This window comes from Stegodyphus dumicola, chromosome 8 (genome assembly GCF_044657685.1).
Source record: "Stegodyphus dumicola isolate Sdum_Otavi_A_Nest chromosome 8, ASM4465768v1".
In the NCBI taxonomy this organism is placed as follows: domain Eukaryota; kingdom Metazoa; phylum Arthropoda; class Arachnida; order Araneae; family Eresidae; genus Stegodyphus; species Stegodyphus dumicola.
In genome coordinates, this window is record NC_140775.1 from 89,029,482 (window position 1) to 89,051,001 (window position 21,520).

Below are 21,520 nucleotides of genomic sequence, written 5' to 3' on the forward strand. Positions count from 1 at the left end.
TTTAAGTGCTGCTAAGCCTTTTTTTTATGGCGGCCATTGATTGTTTAAATTTGAAACAGCAGACTGGTGGATTTGTTGCCAGTCTAGAGAAACTTAGCTTCCCAACAGCAAAGATAACGCATTCATTTATTATTGCCAATTAAATCATGCTTAATCCTTTCTGGAATTTTTTCGAGGAAATAAGTGTTTAAGATTTATTTCGTAATTTTTAATATAGATATTTTGAGTTTTTATGTATTTTTGCCTTCTCGCGATGTGAGAACTGAATTAATTGAATGAGAAATACTCAATCGTCTGTGAAAAACTGTTTCTTTTTTGTTTTATTTGCTTAATTTCTTTTATACATCATTCTAGCTTTATTATAGTATTTGAGTAGAACATGTAGCAACGATTAGATAATTCTATTCTTTAAATGATATAAATTTTGTGCATTATGAGTTATAATATGAACGAAATATAATACTGTTAAGTGAATCTAGCACCAGAGTGTCGCTATGGTAAACAAATACTAGAGTGAATTTTAAAGAATGCATTTATTCTATTGTGGTTTATGCGCTGTCGGCGAAGTAGATTTAATTCGATCCAATAAGTTTAAATGAAATGCAAGAAAAAGTGCGTATAATTTAATATTCCGTACAAGGAAGTGATGTGGTGTACACATCAGATTTTTTTCTTTGAAAATAGGTCTGAGAAACAGGGTGTGTATTATTTGTTGACACTCAGTTTTTGAGTACATTAATTTCTGGAAATCTCCTCTATTCAATTTTTTTTTTTTTTTTTCTTATTTCCTTGTGAAATGTGGGAATATCAGTTACGAAGAGTTAAATGAATGCACATGCGCTGTCATCCATGATCACTACTTGGTTCCTTTAAACTTTCTAGTTTTTGTGAGTGACATTAAAGTATGTGAAATTTCTACTGTTCAAATTTCTTAAATTTATTGGCAAGTTATGACTCAAAAACAACTTCAGAATTGCTATAATATAGCATACAAGCTATGTGTGATTGCGTATACTAAAGAAAATGGAAACAGAGCTGCATAGAGGCATTTTGGGTCACCCCCAACTAAAAAAATGATAAGAATTTGGTGGAATCAGGAAAAGGATCTAAGAAAAAAAAGCTACTCACAGTAAACATAACCTACAAATTTCACAATGGCCTAAGCTTGAGGCAGAGCCGAATACTTGGATTTTAGACCACAGAAAAGTGGGACTTTGTCTCTACAAAAATGATAATTCATCAAGCAAAAACGATTAAAAGGTGTTCTTTCCCAGATAGATTGTTTATTTGCAGAAGACATTACTTTGTATTTAAAATACTGTAAATTCATTAATAAAGTTAATTTTAATGTTTTTTATTTACTATTTTATGATGCAGAAAATATTCCATGTTTATATGCTATTAATCTATGTCTTATCTTACCCTGGAAACTTCAATAAATGTTAATAAATGTCTGTTTTTTTTTTTTTTTTTTTTTTTTTTTTTTTGTGTGTGTGTGTGTGTGTAGTTATGTCTTAACTTATCTAAACATGTGATGACAGGTTTAATTCTTCCAAGTTCCAGTTCTTTCCTGTATTACTAATCAATAATTGTCATACATTATTAATTCCCGTTTTCTTTAGACATGGTCCTGTGCTATAACAAAAGTGATAGTATAACTGCAGTACAGGCATTTAGCTGACTAAATATTCTTAAAAATTATTTCCAGTAGCTTAATACTTATTTAAAATATTTCATAAAAAAATTAATATTTAATTTATTGAAAACCTTGCATAAAATTTATCATATTTTTTACAGGTGCTGAATATTTATAAAAGAAGGGAATTGCATAATTTTTTCAAAAGAATTGAATAACATATATTTTATGCATATATTCAAATTAATATTCAAGGTATAAAATGATTTTAATTAAACAAAAATCAGTTGAAAGTCATTTGTAATAATTTTGTGCTAATATTTTTAAAATAGTGAATCCTGGAGCTCGTGATAGGCTTGTACAGATCACTGGTCCTCATGAAGAAGCTATTGGGTTAGTAAATACTAGTTGAAGCAAATGAAAATGCAGTTTATGTTGGATTGAATTATAGTAATGTTTTTACTTCTCTAAATCTGCATATTCTGGTTTTAAGCTGTCTGTTTTATAAGGTAAAATGCAGTAAAAGATACCTGTGCTCTTTTCTCCCTATATATATATATATGTGTGTGTGTGTGTGTGTGTAATTGTTTATAAAATAATTGATATGGAATTTAATTTCTTTATATATGTTAATGTTTTAAAAAACATGCTAAAAATTTGACAGATAAAGAGTTATTTTCATCATATGTCTTCTTTCATTTGCTAACTCTGAGCGTCGTTGCTATAAGTCTTAAAATAGTTTAAATGAAAGTAAACAAACAAAGTTATGTGTTCATTTGATATATATATATATATTCTTCCATGAAACAAATTAAAAACTCCATCTGAAGTATTGCACTCGTATCATCTTTCATTCTTGCATATATGAATATTACATAAATATTTTTATTAGTGTGCCATGATGTGAAGATCATATTTTGTAATTTAATTTGAAGACATATACCACCATACCTCTCGTTTTCAAAATTTATATACAGGATGATTCAGAGCTTATGGGATGAAATTTGAAGAGTGGTAGTGCATACTATGATTAACATTTTTTTTTTTCGTTTGTTTGTTTTGTTTTTGTAGGATTGTATAGGTGCAAAGGAACAAATATAAGCAATTAGACATAAAAAGAAACATAAATTGTTTATGTACAGCATCAATACTAATGGTTCTTTACAGCGTTGTTTACAGTAATTACTCAGAATTATATCCACCAATAGTAATTTATGCTTAGCAGCAGCATTAGTGGAGTGATTGACATATGATTATAAAGATGTCATGTATTTCTTGCCACCCACATGCAGCCACAGCAGATATTTGAGTTACAAGGTCCTTAACAACATCAACTGTATGGAGGACCTTCAGATGCTCCTATACAAAGTAATCAAGGCTTGATAAATCAGGTGATTGTAGGTGGCCAGCAGATTGTTCCTCTACAGCTGGGAACAGCATCATTCCCCATCGTATCCCAAAAATGCTATCCAGGTAATAGCAGACATTAATATTGAAATTGGCTGGTACCTCATCATGTTGAAGTTGCAGTCAGTTATAAATGCCAGTGAAAACATCTTGAAACAACTCGGGTAAAATCTTTACTCCCCCAAAAAATGTATGATAGCATCTGCCTTTGAGCCAGTTGATAGTAGATATGAACCAGTAGGAAATTGTTAAAATACCAGCACACAGATTTGCAAATAATCATTTTTGGAGCATATATATATGAATTGTGACATTAGGTATCATGTTGGTTTGAGATTTCTACGCATTACAAGTGCAATCTGTAGTGCACTGTACTGTTAAAACTACTGGTAGAGTTCAGTGCCATCTTTCATTTTCACAGTTTAAGTTATCTGAAAATGGAACTGATGTAATCAATCTTTGTTTAACACTCTATGTGACTTTTGTACTTATGTCAGATTTATTTCCCACAGGATTCAAGATGAGTTATCCCTGTCTGGATGAACAGTTTGTTTTATTTCATGTATTATATTTTGTATTTGTGCCTCAGCATGTTGCTTGTGTCTGTACCTTCCTATACAAAAGGTATTTATTGTATTGTTACCTGCCAGCTTGAGATTTGTCCCAAGAATTTTAAATCATCCTGTCATGTGTATTGGATAAACTGAATAGGAGGCTTTCAAAAATAAGAAAACTGAAAGTGGGCTACTTATAGTTTTTATTCTTCATTTTTTTATTTAGTTTTTGAATTTTTTGTGGGTGCATTGGGGGAATGTGTTATGAAAATAATTCAAATAATTAATATTTATTCTGTTAGTTACAGGAAGATTTTTCAAGAAACTGTTTTGTAGCATCATTCTGTTATCTTTATGTGTTAATGCTGACTTTGATTAATATGTTTTATAGAATGCAAATATTAAATATATGGTTAAGAAATGCAAAATTTCAATTGATTTTACAACAGTCAAATATTGTGATTTATTAGAAGAATTTACTGTTTTGTTACAGAAATGAAGAGCTTGTCTTCTTGTATAAATGTGTGATAACTTGATAAGCAAATATATTTTGTATAATTGGTTGTATCAAAATTCAAATTCTTTGGGAAACAATAAAACTGAATTTTGTATTAAAAATTTGAAAACTTGTGAAGTAGAATGCAAGAAAGTTCTTTGCTAAGTGTTCGAAAAGACTTGTTATTTATCTTTCACTTAAACAGCAAAGTAATGCATTGCAAAAGTTTCAAAGGACAGTCATAAATTACTCAGAAGTTGTAGAAAATTATTTTTATTAAATTACAAAATCAGTATAAATATATAATAAACATTTGCAGTTCAGGTGAAATAAGTTGGGAGATATTTGTAAAGTATTCCAAATGGCTATTCAAAAATGTCCTGTTGAGGTAAACCCAAGTGTGCACACTGTTCTGTGGAGGACCATAGCACTGATAATTGCAACCTTATGCCTTTGTGTGTCATTTGTAAGGGGTATCACAGCATTTTTTCATTTGTGTCTTGAATAGAAAGCTGAGACGAAAGTGCAGTCCCTAAAATTGACTAAAAACTGTTGATAGAACTGCTGTCAGAGCCCTTTGTTATTATCGGGGAATTTAATGGACATAGTCTGCTTTGGGGAAGTGGTGATAAAAATTCTCAAGGTAGACAAATTGAGCAAATGATCGAAGATTATTGCCATTATCTCCTCAATAATGGGCAGATGCATACATACTTCCACAAGCATACAATTGCATTCCATGGTTTTTTTAATCTTGCCACCTGCTCACCATCTGTGTTGCCTTTTTAGATTTAAACTTGGAGATGATACTTACAGTAATGATAATTTTCCCATACTTGTATCTTTCCCAAGAGAAGGAATGAATCTGGTCTTAAGACTCTGACATTTTATATTGAATAAGGCAGACTGGGAACTTCTGCTCTCTTAAAAGCATACAGAAGAAATTGTGAACGATGTGCCAGTTGATGATGCAGTGAAAGCTGTTACTGATATTATCGTCCAAGCAGCTACAGTCTCTATACCTTTGACATTATCAAGGCATCCAAACTATTCAAAACCACGATGAAACCACAAATGCCAAAAAATTCTTGAGACGGCAGAGAAAAGCTTGAGGATACTTTCAAGTACAGTACAAAGGTCGTAATCTGGACGTCCATTATCCGGAATGATCTATAATCCGGACCTCAAACCTACAAACCTTTTTTTGTATGCTTTATGCATTCATGTTTAATGTATAACAAACAGTATAAGCTAGACTAAAATTATCTTTACTGATTCTAAGGCATTTCAGTTAATGTTGCAGATTGCATTGTTCCTTAATCTAATTGGATCCGCCTTATCATTTGCAGACTGTTAGAGCAATTTTATAAAAATTGAGCTTGAACTTTTGATTATGTCAAAAAGAGTTTCCAATTCTGGAGCTGCCAAAGGATCTACAAAGCGAAAGCATGTTTCGATGTCCATCAAACAAAAAGTGGAATTGCTGCAAAAAATGGATAAAGGCACATCTGTCTCAAAATTATGCGAGGAGTATGATATAGGAAAGTCAACTGTATATGACATAAGCAAAAAGGAAAAGGAACTTTTTGAATTTTTTGTGAATTCCGACACCCCACTTGCAATGAATAACAGAAAAATTTTTCGTTATGCTGAAAGTGACGATCATGACAAAGTGATGATTGAATGGGTCACACAGCGTCACAGCGAGGGCGTGTCATTGACAGGTCCAATGCTAACGGCTCAAGCCAAAATATTTCATGAAGAAAACATGAAGAAATGAACTTAAACACTGAGTGCGCATATTCGACAGCTTGGTTAACCAAATTTAAAAATCGCCATGGTATAAGACAATTAAAATTTTCAGGTGAAAAAGCTTCAGCTGATACTGAAGCTGCTGAACAATTTGTAGATGAATTCATTGAACTCATTAGTAGTGAACGATTATCTCCAGAACAAATTTACAATGCTGATAAAACTGGTCTTTTCTGAAACTGAAATATAATGTATCCGTATTATTCTTCCCTCCAAATCGTACATCTATCATTCAGCCTATGGATATGGGAATAGTACACGTGCTGAAAGGCAAATATGAAGTAGCATTTTTAAAATCTATGTTAAATTTCTTGAACAATGGCAAGACTATTCAAGACTTTTTGAAATTTTTTAGCATAAAATATGCTGTGTGGAGCATTGCAAGATCGTGCATGGATGTGTCTCCAGATACATTAAAAAATGATTGGCATGATTTATGGCCAGCTACCATATTTCATGGTGAGGACGATGAAGATGATAGCCACGAATTTGAAGGTTTTCAGACATCGCAAGCTAGAACCATTTTTTAGAAATTTTCCAGTTATTGGATTTTTGTAAAGAAATGTAGAGAAGTGGTAATAAATGAAGATAATATAACAGAAGCTTTTCATTGCAATGACAATGCCCCAATCATCAAGCAATTAACGGACGGCAAAATTTGTAGTATGGTTCTAGATCCAGAAAATACCGCTTCCGATAGTGAAGAAAGTGACAGAGAGGTTATTGACAGAGTGAAAAAATTTCAATTGACAAGTTAGTCGGTATTCTCGACACAACAATTACAGGACTTGAACGGTGGAACTTTGTAACTGAACAAGAAATCATGTCTGTTTATAGAATTAACCTGTTCGCGATAGGCTCCTCTGTTGCTGAAGCGTTCCCTTGGGACGGCACGTTAACCGAATGCATCGTCCTGTGGGGACGGGCAATTTACTCTGCTAAGCCTAACTTTGAAAAAAATTCGTATAAATGAAATTTGCAGGGTTCGTAGCGGTCCTTACAAGTGCTTATAAGTCCTTATATTTGAAAATAAAATATAAAGGCCCTTATAGGTGCTTACTTTTTCTTTAAAGCCCTTATTTTTTTTGTTTTTAGTGCTTATTTTTTGCTTTTAGTGCTTTTTTTTTTTTTTTTTTAATCCTTTGTTTTTAATGAAAGCGCATTTTTTCCCCGTACCAAAGCTGAAACTAAATAAACAACTTTTCTTTCTTATATGCAACGTCAGATGGTGAATCATACTCCCGAAAATTGCTTTCCTCCCCTTCCTCTGCATTAACATAACCTATGGTGCGCGCGAGAGTACAGACAGGTGCACGTCGTTCTATTGGCCAAAGAATTGCGAAAACGTAGAAAATTCCGGTACATTCGGTATTCTTTTTCTCCCACCCAAATACTACACACGTTTGAATTTCTATCAAGATTTTAATAATTTGCATTCTCATTCCTCGTGGTCAGTTCATATTCGTGTTTATTATGATCGTTATGCTTATATTATGAGTATATGTATGAATATTTATAATAGTATAGTTGCAGTAACTGCTGATGTATAGATAAACTTCCAAAAATGGGTGTGTTTTTACACAGATTAGCTTTCTAAGGAATAATATTCGGAATGGCTTAAATAAAAGGAAAGTAATCGAATAGTCAAAATAATTTCATTTTCTTTGCCAACGCATTATACAGTACAGAGGTTGTGAGTTTCTCCGCAAAATTTCTGATATTGAAGCAGCGGACATTTTTTGGTCACTGTCCAATCTGGATTGAATAGGACTAAAAGTTTTTGCGGTCTACCCAACCCAAGCGAAGATTGATTCTATTCCGGAAATTTAATACAGTCTGTTGAAAATTAGAATCAGAAACACCCCAGATTAGTAAGTCTCTTTCTTTTCCTTTATTTAGTTCTTTTTTCTCCGAATACCGGCAGGTGTTGATTCCGATTGCGTAATATCCCATATGGAAGAATTACGCCGCACGTATTGTGCAATAACGTTTGCGGTATTTTGCATTGATAATTAATTTTGATGTTCAGTCTGAGATTTGTTTATGCACACTTAAAAGAGTTTTACTGTGCTTTCTAAGCCGAATATTTCTCAGTTCCATTGGTTTTTATATGATGCACATATCGAAATGTCAAAATAATTTATTTAGCTTAAATTTAAATCTAAAGAACAGCTACAATCTCCCCCACTCCTCTTTTTCGAGTTACTATCTGGAATATTCGGGAATTTCGAGTATGCGGGTTAGTTAAGCTTTTACTGTTAAAGGATGACTGAATGAAACAATTTCCTGTCTTCTGATTTCAGAAATGTGCCTCTTTATTACTTAAATTACTTTGCTTGGGATATATGTTAAGAAAAAACTGTTATGCAATGAAAATTTAGAAAATGTTCAGAATTTTGATTTAAGTTAAATTATTTAAATATTAATATGAGTGGAAAAATAAATTGTATTTATTATTAGGTGCCAAACGAATACAATTAAAATGGCTTATTATTATTTATTTTCTATATTTTCAACTGAAATATCATCATAAAATTTTGTAATATAGTTTATTATTGCATAGTTTTTTTTCTCTCATTGTAAACTAATTCTGTAAATTGAACTGTCATTTAAAATTTAAAAGAAAAGTTAATTGTTTTCCATTGTTGAGGTAATGCTCATTCTCTTAATAAATATTGCATAACTCATATTTTAAATTACAAGTCTAATTTTTCTTTAAAGGTTATGCAGTTGTGTATAATGTAATTAGACAGGTGCTTATTTTTTCCTTAAAATGTGCTTGAAAAGTGCTTATAGGTGCTTATTTTTTTAACTAAAATGTGGCTATGAACCCTGAATTTGTCATCCAATTTTGGGTACATTACGAGAAGAACATTCAGGTAGTTGTCAGAATTAATTTTAAGCCTTTATTATTATATTTTTCTTAAAAATTTTATAAAATAATCATTCTAGAATAATATAATTTCCCCCTTATCTCACAAATAAATATATATGGAAAAATATCCAAACAATCACAGATTTAATTTAACACAACACACAATTAAAATTAAAAAAATATTAAAACTGTCTTTCATAAAAATTCAATGACCAAACAACGAAAAGTAAGCAATGTTTCAAAATGAGACAGTGTATGATATTCTTTAAAACATGGGTGTACGCAAAGTCCAACGTTGCATTAGTCACAGGAATATAATATCTGCTGCTATTTTACTCAGCAAATTTGACTCATTTAGCATTTGTATATGTTCTATGGTCAGATAGTGCTTTCATTTTGCCATTTAAAAAAAAAAAAAAAAAAAAAAAAAAAACACCTTTCGCTAAGCGATGCAAAATATTCATCTCAATGCCGGAAAACTCAAAGAGTAATAAAAGTCTCTAGTGATAGAACATCTACTCCGCTATAACCGATAAAAAAATAAAATGAAAATAAGAAAAACTAATTAATTAAATTAAAAGTATTCCAGAGCATTGAGAACGTGTTCATTTGTGCACATGGTGTACATGGTACATAAAATGACGCAGTAAGAGCCATTACATTACTCAACACTAATGAATTAGCGATTGTGTATATTCTATGTTTAGACACTGCTTTCGTTTGCCATTAAAAAAGATATGTTTCGCTGGCGATTCAAAATATTCATCTCAAAGCATGAAAAATCTAAGAGTAATAAAAAAGGGGAAAATACAAGAGTAATAAAAAATATCTCTAATGATAGAACGTCTATCCCACTATATCATAAAAATAAAAAGTACCTCAGTGCAGCGAGAGCATGTGCATTTGTTTACGCCCGCCTGGTAGAGTGAATTAAACGGCAATTCAAATATGACACACCCGACCGTGAGGTAATGTTCGCTGCTGATGCACATATGACACGCCAGTACTGAACGGGTTAAAGATAAAGTATTAGCAAAAAAACGAAGCAACTTAAACAACTTACATTGAAAAAAATGTTTAATAAAGTAAACAAATATTGAGCTTTTTTTGTAAATTTTGGTACCCTTTAGATCGTAATTGCTCTTTATTTCATAAATTACAGTTTCATATTTTTAATTGGATAATTTCTGCATGCCATCGTACCAGATTTAAATTGATGATCTATAATCCAGAATCGCCGAAGTCCCGATGAGTCCAGATTATGGACTTTATACTGTATATTCTACTTTGTCAAACTTTATAGCTCTCTAAAAGGCCAAAGCAAACATAAGAAAAGTACAATAGAGTGAGGAGATTCCTGGGTGTCCTGTGGTGTCTGGAATAACATGCTAGACAACCAATGAACAAGTAAAACATGTGGAATAAACAGAGACCGTCTCTCATTAGACCATTTTGCTTTCCATCCTAGAAAAAATGGTTGAGGAATCGGTACATTGGAAGAAATAGCAAATTACCCTTGGTAAAACATTTGTAGCCATTTCCAGTGGTTGGAGTCATTTCCTCTTCATTTCTTTCTGCCAAGCAATGTGTACCAACTCTGAGCCATACAATATACTGTGAATGTATCTTATTTGAGTAAGGAGAGCCTACAAATGTGTAGGTCTACCCCAGGTTTAGATGGCATCAGATACGAAATGTTGAAGCAACTCGTGTTAATCATTGATTATTCGTGTTCTATATACCTGCATGCAGAAGGAGTATATAACTTTCCCAGTACGTGGAAGAAAGCTGTTATCATTCCTGTACCTAAGCCAGGGAAAGATCAGAAGGATTCCTCCAATTGAAGGTCCATATCTCTTATGACCTATGTTTGCAAGCTATTTGAAAAAATGATCAAGTGCCACTTAGTGTGTTATTTAGAAAAGAACAGCATAATTTCCCATATCAGATGAGTTTCCATAAAGCTTGAGCAATTATTGGTATTCTCCTTTCAGAAGCCTCCATCCATAAAGCTTTTGTCAGAAGAAGGCTTTCTAGTCTGTGTGTTTTTTGAAATAGAAAAGGCCTACGACAAAGCATGGGGATGCAGTATTTTATGTGATCTCTATGTTTGATCATGGTAACTTAAAATTTCTTGAAGGCTAGGACTTTTGAAGTAAAGATTGGCTTTATTGTATCAGATGTAGTCTCTCAAGAAGAGGGTGTGCCTCAAGGCTGTGTACTAAGCATTACTTTGTTCTAAAAGAATTTTCTACAACCATTTTAGGATTTGTATATGTTGATGATCTCCAGATAAGCTGTCAAGGTGCAGATATGAGATAGGTGGAAAGATGTCTGCAGATCGCTCTTGATATGATCAAGAAATGGCCAGAAAACCATGTACATGTATTTTCAAAATAGAAGACCATGTACATACACTTTTACAAGCATAACATTTATCCTGAGCTTGAAGGATGACTGATTCCAGTGATACTAAAGTTTTTAGAGTGATGTTTGACGTAAAATTGACCTTCCTTTCATACATCCTGTAGCTGAGGAAGAAGTGTTTCAAAACACTTAACCCCTTCGTTATACGTGCCAGCAACGAACACACTTATTTACCGGCCGACACGCAGGCATGCCAGAGGATTGTTCCATTCTCTACCGACTGTCACGTATTTGTGCCAATACTTTGGAACGCTTTTCAAACTATAATTTCTGCCACAAGATGGCACTGTATGTCCATATGGTTTCAGATACATGTAAATTAGACCTTCTACTCGAAATGAGAGAAGCATGACTCACATACACGTGTTTTTGATTATATAAACAAACGGGAAAATAAATGTTTCCGAATGGCGTGATTTATGACGTCTCTTTAAATCGCACTTTATTCGCACGTTGTAGTTGTTTACTGTAAGTAGAGAAGTTTTATTTGCTCTAAAGCGTTGGGTATTTCGGTTTGCAGTTCAGTTTTTAGAAAATAATTAGATCTTGTTAGACGTGAATTCTTTGTTTTTACCGTTGCAATGTCGAAGAGTCGAAAATGTTTAACAGAGCATGAAATAGCAGAAATGATGCAAAATATTTCAGATATTGATTCTGATATTCTGATATTGATTCTGAAAGATTAACTGAAAGACATTTTCCAAAACTTTGTTCAGAAGAGACTGATAAGAAAATGAGACGACGATGCTTCGTTTGTTCACATTCCCGGAAAAATCCTCTAAAACGGCAAATGAGTTATTACGAGTTCAAGGAATGTAATGTAGGACTGTGTGTAGATCCCTGTTTTAAAATTTTTCATATGAAAAGAGAATTTTAAGTAATATATTTAGTTTACAGATGTATAATGTTAAAAGTCATAAAATGGTGAGTAATTAAAATAAAATGTGTAAAATATGCATTTAAACAAGAAATAAGGTAATTAAAGTATATATATAAAAATATGTATAAAGCATAAGCCGTTTAAATACTCTATAGAGCATTATTAAACAATGCATTGATACTTCGAAAATTTCATGGATTTAGGCTTAGTAGCAAAAAAGCCCCCGGCCTTGGAGAGACGCTCGCGGAAGACACTGCCGGCCTCCGCGATAAGCGCGCGTTTTTGTTACCCGGCTTGAAGGGGTTAATCATTTGAAAGTTCTGGTGAACACCTCCTGGTGTGTGGACCATTGCTCTTTACTTCAGATTTATAGAGCACTTGTATGCACCAATCTTGATTAGAACTGTTTATGGTTCAGCTAAATCAGCGTTTCTTAGGGTCACGGGACGTACAGCAGGGGGTCGCCAAAAAATTTAGCAGTTTTGATATTTCTTATTATAATAATTTTACAATTACCAAATATTTTTACACAATGTATCAAAGATAAGATAATACAGACAAAGAAAAAAGGGAAACGTTTTGATGCATTCTTTTTATAATAGAAACGTTCATTTTACTTGCTTTGCACGTGATGCTGTCATTTCATCTGTTACTAATTTAAAATTTTCATATTGTTCCATGCCTTAAAATTTGAAATTAAAGTTAAGGACATAAAACTGTAATAGTATATTACAGTAACAAGTGAAAAAATTGGCAGTTTCACACACGTGTGTGTCGGATTTGTGCAATGCTTATGGAGTCCCACAAAATTTTCATAAATATAATGGTGTGCTGGGGATCACAAAAGAATCTCAGTGATAAAAAGGGGTCATGACTGGAAAAACTTTAAGAAACCCTGAGCTAGAATCAGATCAGATTTATGGTTTAGCTAAATAATGAGTTAAGAAAAGTCAAACCTAAAGTGGAATTTTGGTAGGCTACCAGCATGTATAAGTGGGAAAGAGGTCTGTTTGTTTCAGTTTCTGAAAGGGATGGGTCTTTTTGATTTTGTTTTGAAGTTGTTTCTTGATACTTTAATACTATGTATTTTAATGTACCACATTTGTTGATTTTTTTTATTTTAGTCTTGTTTTGGATCTGAAATCATTACTTGAGTTTTATGCAGTTATATTCATTCAGCATTCATCATTTTATCACTTCTTTTGATAAATTTGTTGCTTTAAATGTGTGTTGTTCTATAACTTGTTTTTGTACCTAATTTGGCAATATCCGGCGTGTGTTCAGCACATATAACCTTTAAGGTTTTATGCCAGAAAATCCACTGCCACCACAGTTGTTATTTTGTATATGTATCAAATTTTAAGGAGGTTACTATTATTATATTGAAAACATTTTGTTTATTCTTTGTTTATTTCAAGAATCATAAATGCAACTTTACTGGCCCCACCTTTTTTTCATATATTGAGATTTTAAAATATGCTTATGTATTAAAACATAAGTCTGAAGATTTCAATTTATGAAGAAAATTATACAAAGTATTAGCAAAATGTTGTAACAAGTTTATAATCCTTGAATATTAATCTCAAACATATACAATAGTACCTCCTATAAGGGACATCTTCAAATAAGAGACAGTTCTGTTAGTCCTGGTCCCTTTGAACAGGGCAATAGTGTATTTACCTGTTATTGAGGAATACTGAAAAAAGTTTAAAAAATAAGATAGAGGTAGAGAAATAAATAAAAATAAAAATACTCTTTGTTAGTAATCCTTTGAGGTTTCAAGGCAACTTTATGCTCACTTAAAATAAGTTTTGTGACAAGGGACTAATAAAATGAAATGTTAATCCCTCTCATTTGAAAATTGCTTTTCAGTAGAGAAAAGCAGAACAATATGTTGGGAAAAATCAAGTTGTTTGGGTGCAATCAAAAGGCTATTTCACATTCTTAGAATTCAAAATCCAATTATTCTTGCTGCAGTTCTCAGTAGGAAGAAGACCAGGCCGCATATAAGCATTCTGTACCATGCCACGCACATGGCTCGTCGTGATTGGATTTGGCTTCCAATGACATTGTTTCTGCTACGCTTAGTAACTTTGATTACTTTGCTTGGGCTCGAGAGTACACCTTCATACTATTTGTTTACATTTTGATAGCAAAAGAATATTACGTGCGTTATATTTTTGTTGCTATTAGATTACACTTCTTACAACACTGTAGTGTGATGAACTTAATATAAAAAATGTAGCAATTTTTTTTTCCTAAGGAGAAGTATTATTTCTTCATATGCTAGCTCCATAAATGTGTATTAATTGCAGATATTTTTAATGAATGTATTCTTAATTTAAAATCCTTCATATTTAAGGTGTTGTGATTATTAATTCATTATTTCATGTTCACTATATCTGCACTATATCTCTTATTTCATGTTCTCTGCAGATGCAATTTCCGAAAGCATGAGACTGATCAGTTTTCGGAAATAGCAAAAACAATGTTGGGAGCTAACACAGTACACAGCAAATTCGCAATATTTATAAACAGTCTGAAAAAGTAAAATTTATTTTTGAAGTTAGACTAATATAGTAGATTTGGAACAGAGAAATAGAGATACATATTTTAAATTGAATAATATTATTTTATGGATATTGCCCATTTTTTAATGTGTAACATGTTTTATACCTTTGCATAAAAATAGTGTTTGTCAGACAAGGAAGTTTCTTTTCTTATACACATGTATTAAATTCAGCGACAGTAATGAATGCACTTGTTTCTTTCATTTAAGGCAAGAGAATACAGTCAAAAGTCGTTAATTCGGACACCCATAATCCGGACCTCAAAGCTACAAACTTTCTGTGCATGTGTCACGTTGACGCATGCGCATAGGCGTTTATGCATGCACGTAAGACCTTTACGACTGTGCATATGCATGTGCGCATAATACGTGCGTTTAATGTATAACGGATGGTATAAGCTAAAATTATCTAATTATCTATTTCAGTTAATGTTGCAGATTGCGTTGTTCCTTAATCTTCGAATCAATCCGACTTATTATTTTTGGCAGGCTGTTAGAGCAATTTTATAAAAGTAAGCTTGAACTTTCGATTATGTCAAATAGAATTTCCGATATATATTTACTAATATGTAAAGGATCTACAAAGCGAAAGTATGTTTCGATGTCCATCAAATAAAAAGTAAAATTGCAGCAAAAAATGGATAAAGGCATATTTTTTGTTTCTCTAACCATTCCGAAATCTGTTTATCAATTTCATGCTGCACTGCGGGGGGAGGGGAACGTCGTGGTGCACAATGAACTGGAAGTTGATCTGTCAGCACTATCCTTATCTTCAGGGCAGATGTTTTTATTTTATTCAGCTTATAATTCCTAACTAAATGTAGCATTTCATCTCTATGTATTCCGTCTTTGATATGATTTAAATCAAATTCCTCATCAGTATAAATATCACGAGTACATGTCAAATAGTTTTCTGGTTGCAATTTTCTAATTTCGACTATGCGTAATGTATGCTATACGCATGCGCGCGTTGAAAGAAATGTTTAATAAAGTAAACAAATAAATATTAATCTTTTTTTTTTTTTTTTTTTTTTTTTTGTAAATTTTGATACCCTTTAAAATAATGGCTCTTTATTTCATAAATTACGGATTCATATTTTTAATTTTATAATTTCTGCATGCCATCTTACCAGATTTAAACTGATGATCTATAATCTGGAAAAATCGATAATCCGGAATCGCTGAAGTCCCGACGAGTCCAGATTAAAGACTTTTGACTGTATTAGAAATGGAAAAGACATGAACATTAACAGGGAAATAACATCATATTTGCAAAGGAAATATTTTCTGCAATGTGAAAGGAACAGAATGCAACAAAATTGCAATAATAATAACATACTTACTAACACACAATTGCCTTTGCAGTTGAACTGAGATTGTCATGTTTTGGTTTTTGCACTAAATTTATGAAATCAGCTATTTATAAAATCTAAGCACTTAAGATTGCTTCTGATATTAACAGCATCTTTGAAAGATTTTATAACTTTATTATTCTATGAAACAGGAGGCCATGGGCAGAACACTGCAGCTAAATGTTTTTGTTTCAAAGAAAAGAAACGATAATTTTTCCATTTCCGTATCACTTATGTGTGTCATTCAACGGAAAAAAAAACATAAGAACCCTGCCTAAACATCATTCGCTAAGTGAAAATGATATCATCGAAAAGTATGTCCAGTCACAAGCACGGATTTTTCTCTATGCGCGTGGCATGGTACAGAATGCTTATATGCGACCGGGCCACCTGATTAGGCACAAGGATCTCAAAATGTGGATAGAGTGAAAATTCCTATTATTCTTAGTTATTCTTAGAGAGCAACAGAAGTGTAGTTTTGTACTTGCGGGCATGTGTCTGTGTGTGTTTTTTTTACATGTATTATGTAGCAGGGCTTCAGAAAAGTTAAGATTAACATTAAAACAAAAGGTTGGTGTAATTCATGTAGCAGAAATTGAAAAGCTTAGTTTGAGAGACGTAGGAAATTTGGAATAAGTAAAAGCCAAATAAGTCTTGTGCTAAAGGATAGAGATGAAATAAAAATATTATGGGTTACTAATTTAAATAAACATTCTGAGACTTTAAAAGTGACAAAAACTGAAGCATGTGAAATTGATACAGTAGTGTTGAATTGGTTTTGCTCTGTAAGAGTAAACTATTTCTGTAAGCAGAGTATCACTGTAAAAAGAGCCAAAAGAAATTTTAGAAAGTCTGAGACTACAGAACTTCAGAGCATCAAATGGTTGGTTAGATAAATTTAAGCAAAGACATACCATTACTTTTAAGACTATTTGTGTTGGAGAAAAATCAGTAGATACATGTACATATAGTACATGTTTATAGAAAAGCTAAATTGAATTTTTGAAGGATATGAGGCTAAAAACATCTACAGTGCAGGTGAAACTGGATTATTTTATAGAATTTTACCTAATAAAGCTCTGTGCTATAAAGAAAGAAAAAAAGTTCTGCGATGGTAGAAACCTCCAAGGAATGTCTCACTGTGCTACTTTGTTGTGATGTGGAAGGGCAGTTTGAGTAACCATTTCTAACTCGAAAGGCCAAAAAACACCTGCTTCAAACACATGAATCACATGAAGTTTTATTGCTCCATCGGCATCAGAATAAAAAGTCATGGGTGGTGCAAAGCATAATACCAGAATGGTGGTTTGCTCTTGATGAAACAATGTCTAGAAAAAATAAGAAGATTCTGCTATTTTAAAAATTATACTCATAATATATCCATTTTACATTAATTAGTTAAAAACCAAAGTTTCATATTTTCACAAGCTAAGGATTCTTTTCTGTCCCCTCCCCCATATTTCTTCAATGTCAAGTGTCACCAGTTTTGCTTTGAATGCAAATTGCACAAAAATTTTTCATCTATTATAATTCTCTGCCCCCCTTTAGCAGATCTCACAATTTTGGGTGTGGAATATTTAAGAGTAAATCATTGATATTAGGTGTCATATCCAGTCTATTGAGTTTTCACATGACTCTCCTCCTACACACAAAAAATTGTGATTTTTCTATCGAGCAGTTGCGGAGAAATCGCTTGTGAACTAGTGCAAAATTATGTTATAAATGTCAGAGAGGCACAACATATATCAGGGATAAAACCAACAAAAAGTGAAAGAAAAACATAATGATCAATAGAAATTTAATAATAAAAAAAGGGAATAAAATAAAACAAAAAAGTTGATTGAGAAAAGTCTAGTATTGAGCCAGTATAGCACAAAAAATGTGCATAAAGTCTTTATTAAGGAAATACCAAGGGACGCTTAATAAACATTTTTTTAAAAATGGCTACCAGTTTAATTTTAAGACAGAACAGTCACAAAAATAAGTTGCTTTTATTTCTCTTTACTTTAAAATGTCTTGAATTACTTTATCATGGGAAGAAAAAATTTACATCAATTTAGTTACACAAAAAATGTGGAACTTTGTTTTTAATTAAAGCATAAGAAATATTTTAACTTAATTGGAATTTTCACTCCAGATGAGTGTGTCTCCTCCCTCCCCCAGACTCTGTTCACTGACACTTTCTTTCATAAAATATTGTACTTTATTTTAACAAACTTCATACCTGGGCACGTGTCTAAGATGCATTTAAGAAAATAAGGGATAAGAAACTTTTGTTAGCAATATCTGCGTTTTACCACGAGATGGTGTCATGATCATTAAAAAAGTAGTAGTAGTAATGTAGACATGAGAGATGAAATATAACCAGGAGTAACGTAAATATGTAAGATATGAAATGGAAGTAAACTATTCAGATGTTTCGAATCTTGAGTTAGAATATGAAATGAAAGTATGTATTTGTTTTTAAATTCTGTTGTTCTGCTCTTTGAATTTTCATCCTGTTGAATAACTAAGACAATGCATATAGGGGATACATATGAGAAAAAGTTTAAAGCCAACATTATGTGGTGGTTTCAGATATTAAGTGACTAGTCATGTATGAAGCATAAGAGATTGATTTCTTTATTACATTTTCTAGTGTTCTGCAATACTTGGTATTAGTGCACATTATTGCTGTATCAAATAATTTGCAACACCTTTCAGTTTCTGAAACAATTTTAAATGAGTGTAATTAATGTGCTAAATAAGAATGGCAGTAATGCTTTGTTTACTATTTTTTCTTAGCCATGCAAAGCTTCTTGTGGAAGATACAATACGAAGAAATGCATCTCCTATCAGAGTAAGTACTTTGCTAGTTTTAATAACAGATGTTAAGGAAATAATATTGCTTATGCTATTGCTTGTTTATAACATTATCAGTTACTTAAGTTTTCAGGAGAGTAAAAAGCACTGACATGTTGAGATATTAACATTTTCACCATAAAATACGCAGCCTTTATCTTCATATTATGCCATATATATTTAATCACTAAAATAATGTGTTTTTAAAATCTCTTCTTTTGAGGAAAACACTTTCAAAATAAAAAATATTAGTAATAAGAAAAGTTAATAACTAGGTTACAAATTGCTGTGGCATAATAAAAAATAGCCAAAAATAGTTTCAGAATGTCTCAATAGTGCAATCATACTTTGTATTGAATGAATGAGCAATGCTAGTAATTATTAAAGGCATGTCAAGAGTAAAAATGGCTATCAGGCCAAAGTAATATACATTAAAATGCTGTGATATATCTTTTGTAATACTGATCCATGTTCGAGGCAAGTGATAGAGCCCACTGCAAGAGGTGCAGTAGCACCAATGACAAAAGTTTTACCATTTAAAGAAGCAGTGAAATTTAGGGGTGGCGAAACTTTTAAAATTTAGAGAGATGGGAATTAAAGAAACTTTGAATGGTTAGTTAATACTGGCTGACATAAAACTGGTTTTTCCTCTCTTTCCTTAATTATAATTTATTAAAGTATATCTCAAGATTTAATTTTAATTGAAAATGACTCAAGTTCAGGAAGCTTTCATTAAGTCTCCATTAATAAAATTTTTTTAACAATATCTTTTAACTTTAAGATAGAAAAATATTTTGCTATTTCCTTTTAAAAGTGATTAAGTGTGTTAGTTTGAGTGACTAAATGTGACAGCTGCTTTTTAACAAGGAAGTACTAATATTTGTCACACCTTTTTCATATTAATGTCTATTTCTTAAATTAGGTAAATATATTTGATTTTCATTGTATATCATTCTTTTAATTTGCATATCCCCTGTAGGAAAATGCTGATACATCAGAATTAGGTGTGGATGCTAAAGAACACACAGAATTTGGTTCTTCATTTAGCCATCTTGATAATCAGTCATTTGTAAAGAAACAATTAGTTCACAGTTATAGCATGAGTGATGCATCAATGAAAGAATATTGTATTCCTGTTCACATCGGACATGATGTCATAAAATTGTCTGGAAATAAATCTGAATTGCTAAAAGTAAATTTTTTATATATTTAATTTTATTATTATTATTTGAGCCATATGTAGTTATGCATATATTAAACTGATCTCTTCCCCCCCCCCCCTTTTTAGACTGCAAAATTAGTTCTGACAGAATATTTTGCTGGGCAAACGAAGCTACAAGAAAAGGTATGAAAGGACTTTTAAATGAACACTGTTATCAGTATATTGTTCTAATGATCTGATTGATTAGCTGCTATATTTATGTATATTGATTAGCTGCCATGTTTGTGTATATTTTATTGTAAAAATTATTTGTATCAGTGTAAATCCATAAAATAAAGTTTTGTGTTTTGAGCCTCTGTCAACAATCTTGTGTTATCAATTCAGCATTGATATCGTGTTTTATCAATTCAGTGACTCTTGTTCTGTGTTATTAACATAATACTTTTGATACCATTTTGTATTGAACATGTGACATAAATTGCAGAATCAAGCAAAGGGTACTTTAAAATCTGAAAAGAAGTCAGAATGTTATATCCTTATAAACTCATTTTAAGGTTTATATTAAAATCTCTTTGCAGGATTTTATTTCTAGACTAGTTTATTAATATATGAATGAATTGTTTTTGTTTGTAAATTAGCAATATGAAAGCTTGTCATCTATGAGTATCCAGAGCCCTTCCGAGAATAGTATGCAAAGGTATAGTACATTTTAGACACATTTAACAGCCTTTATTTGAGATTAAATTTATAAAGATAATATTTTGTTCTGGGTTTATAAAAATTTAGTTTATTTAAATTCTGTTCTATACTTTAAATTAAACTGGAAAAAACATATCTGCAGTTTAAACTTAATATCTGCATAAATAAGAATATAGTTGCAATACATTTTAATTTAAAAAAATTTCAATTAGTACCTTGTAATTATTTAAGATGTACATAATGATTTAAAGTGTGAAAAAATTGTTGGTTATATTTGTAACATATATGTGGTTGTTAACTATTAAAAAAAAAAAAAAAAAAAGCATCTGTTTGTGTAAGTAAAAGAAAAATTTTTGCAATTTATATTTTGCACCATCAATGTAATTTTTAATCAAAATTAAATGAAAAAAATGTTGTCTTTAGGGATTGTTTGGCTTTCATGTTTAAATATAATTGCAAATCTGGATGTAATCATCTAACAACATGTTAAGATTGTAATTATTCTTATAGCTTCCATATCTGTGTCTTGTTTAATGGATTTTAAACTGAGCTATTACATCAGTTGATATATCAATAAGGATGAATGTTTAGTCATATTATGCCTTAAACTAAAGCAGTATTAATCGACATTTTAATTTTAAAGACCTTATTTAGAAGCTTATTTGAAAATTTTATATTACATTACAAGAAATAAAAAAATCTTCAAATATCATATGAACTAAATGATACTTGTAGGAAAATAAAAATGTTCTTATCTGCAGAAACATTTACGAGGGCCATCCAGGAAGTAGATTACGTTTCCGTCTGTGT

General features: G+C 31.6%; 1 protein-coding gene across 6 annotated transcripts in view; it reads left to right on the forward strand.

Moving 5' to 3' along the window:
- The window catches only part of mxt (Eukaryotic translation initiation factor mextil), a 152,318-nt gene that overhangs the window by 59,276 nt on the left and 71,522 nt on the right, over positions 1-21,520 (forward strand). For all 6 annotated transcript variants that reach the window (XM_085822095.1, XM_085822098.1, XM_085822100.1 and 3 more), the window contains 5 exons: positions 1,969-2,029; positions 18,793-18,847; positions 19,829-20,041; positions 20,138-20,194; positions 20,650-20,708. In XM_085822095.1, the coding sequence (XP_085678221.1) occupies positions 1,969-2,029; positions 18,793-18,847; positions 19,829-20,041; positions 20,138-20,194; positions 20,650-20,708 (445 nt within the window). The remainder of the gene's footprint in view (positions 1-1,968; positions 2,030-18,792; positions 18,848-19,828; positions 20,042-20,137; positions 20,195-20,649; positions 20,709-21,520) is intronic.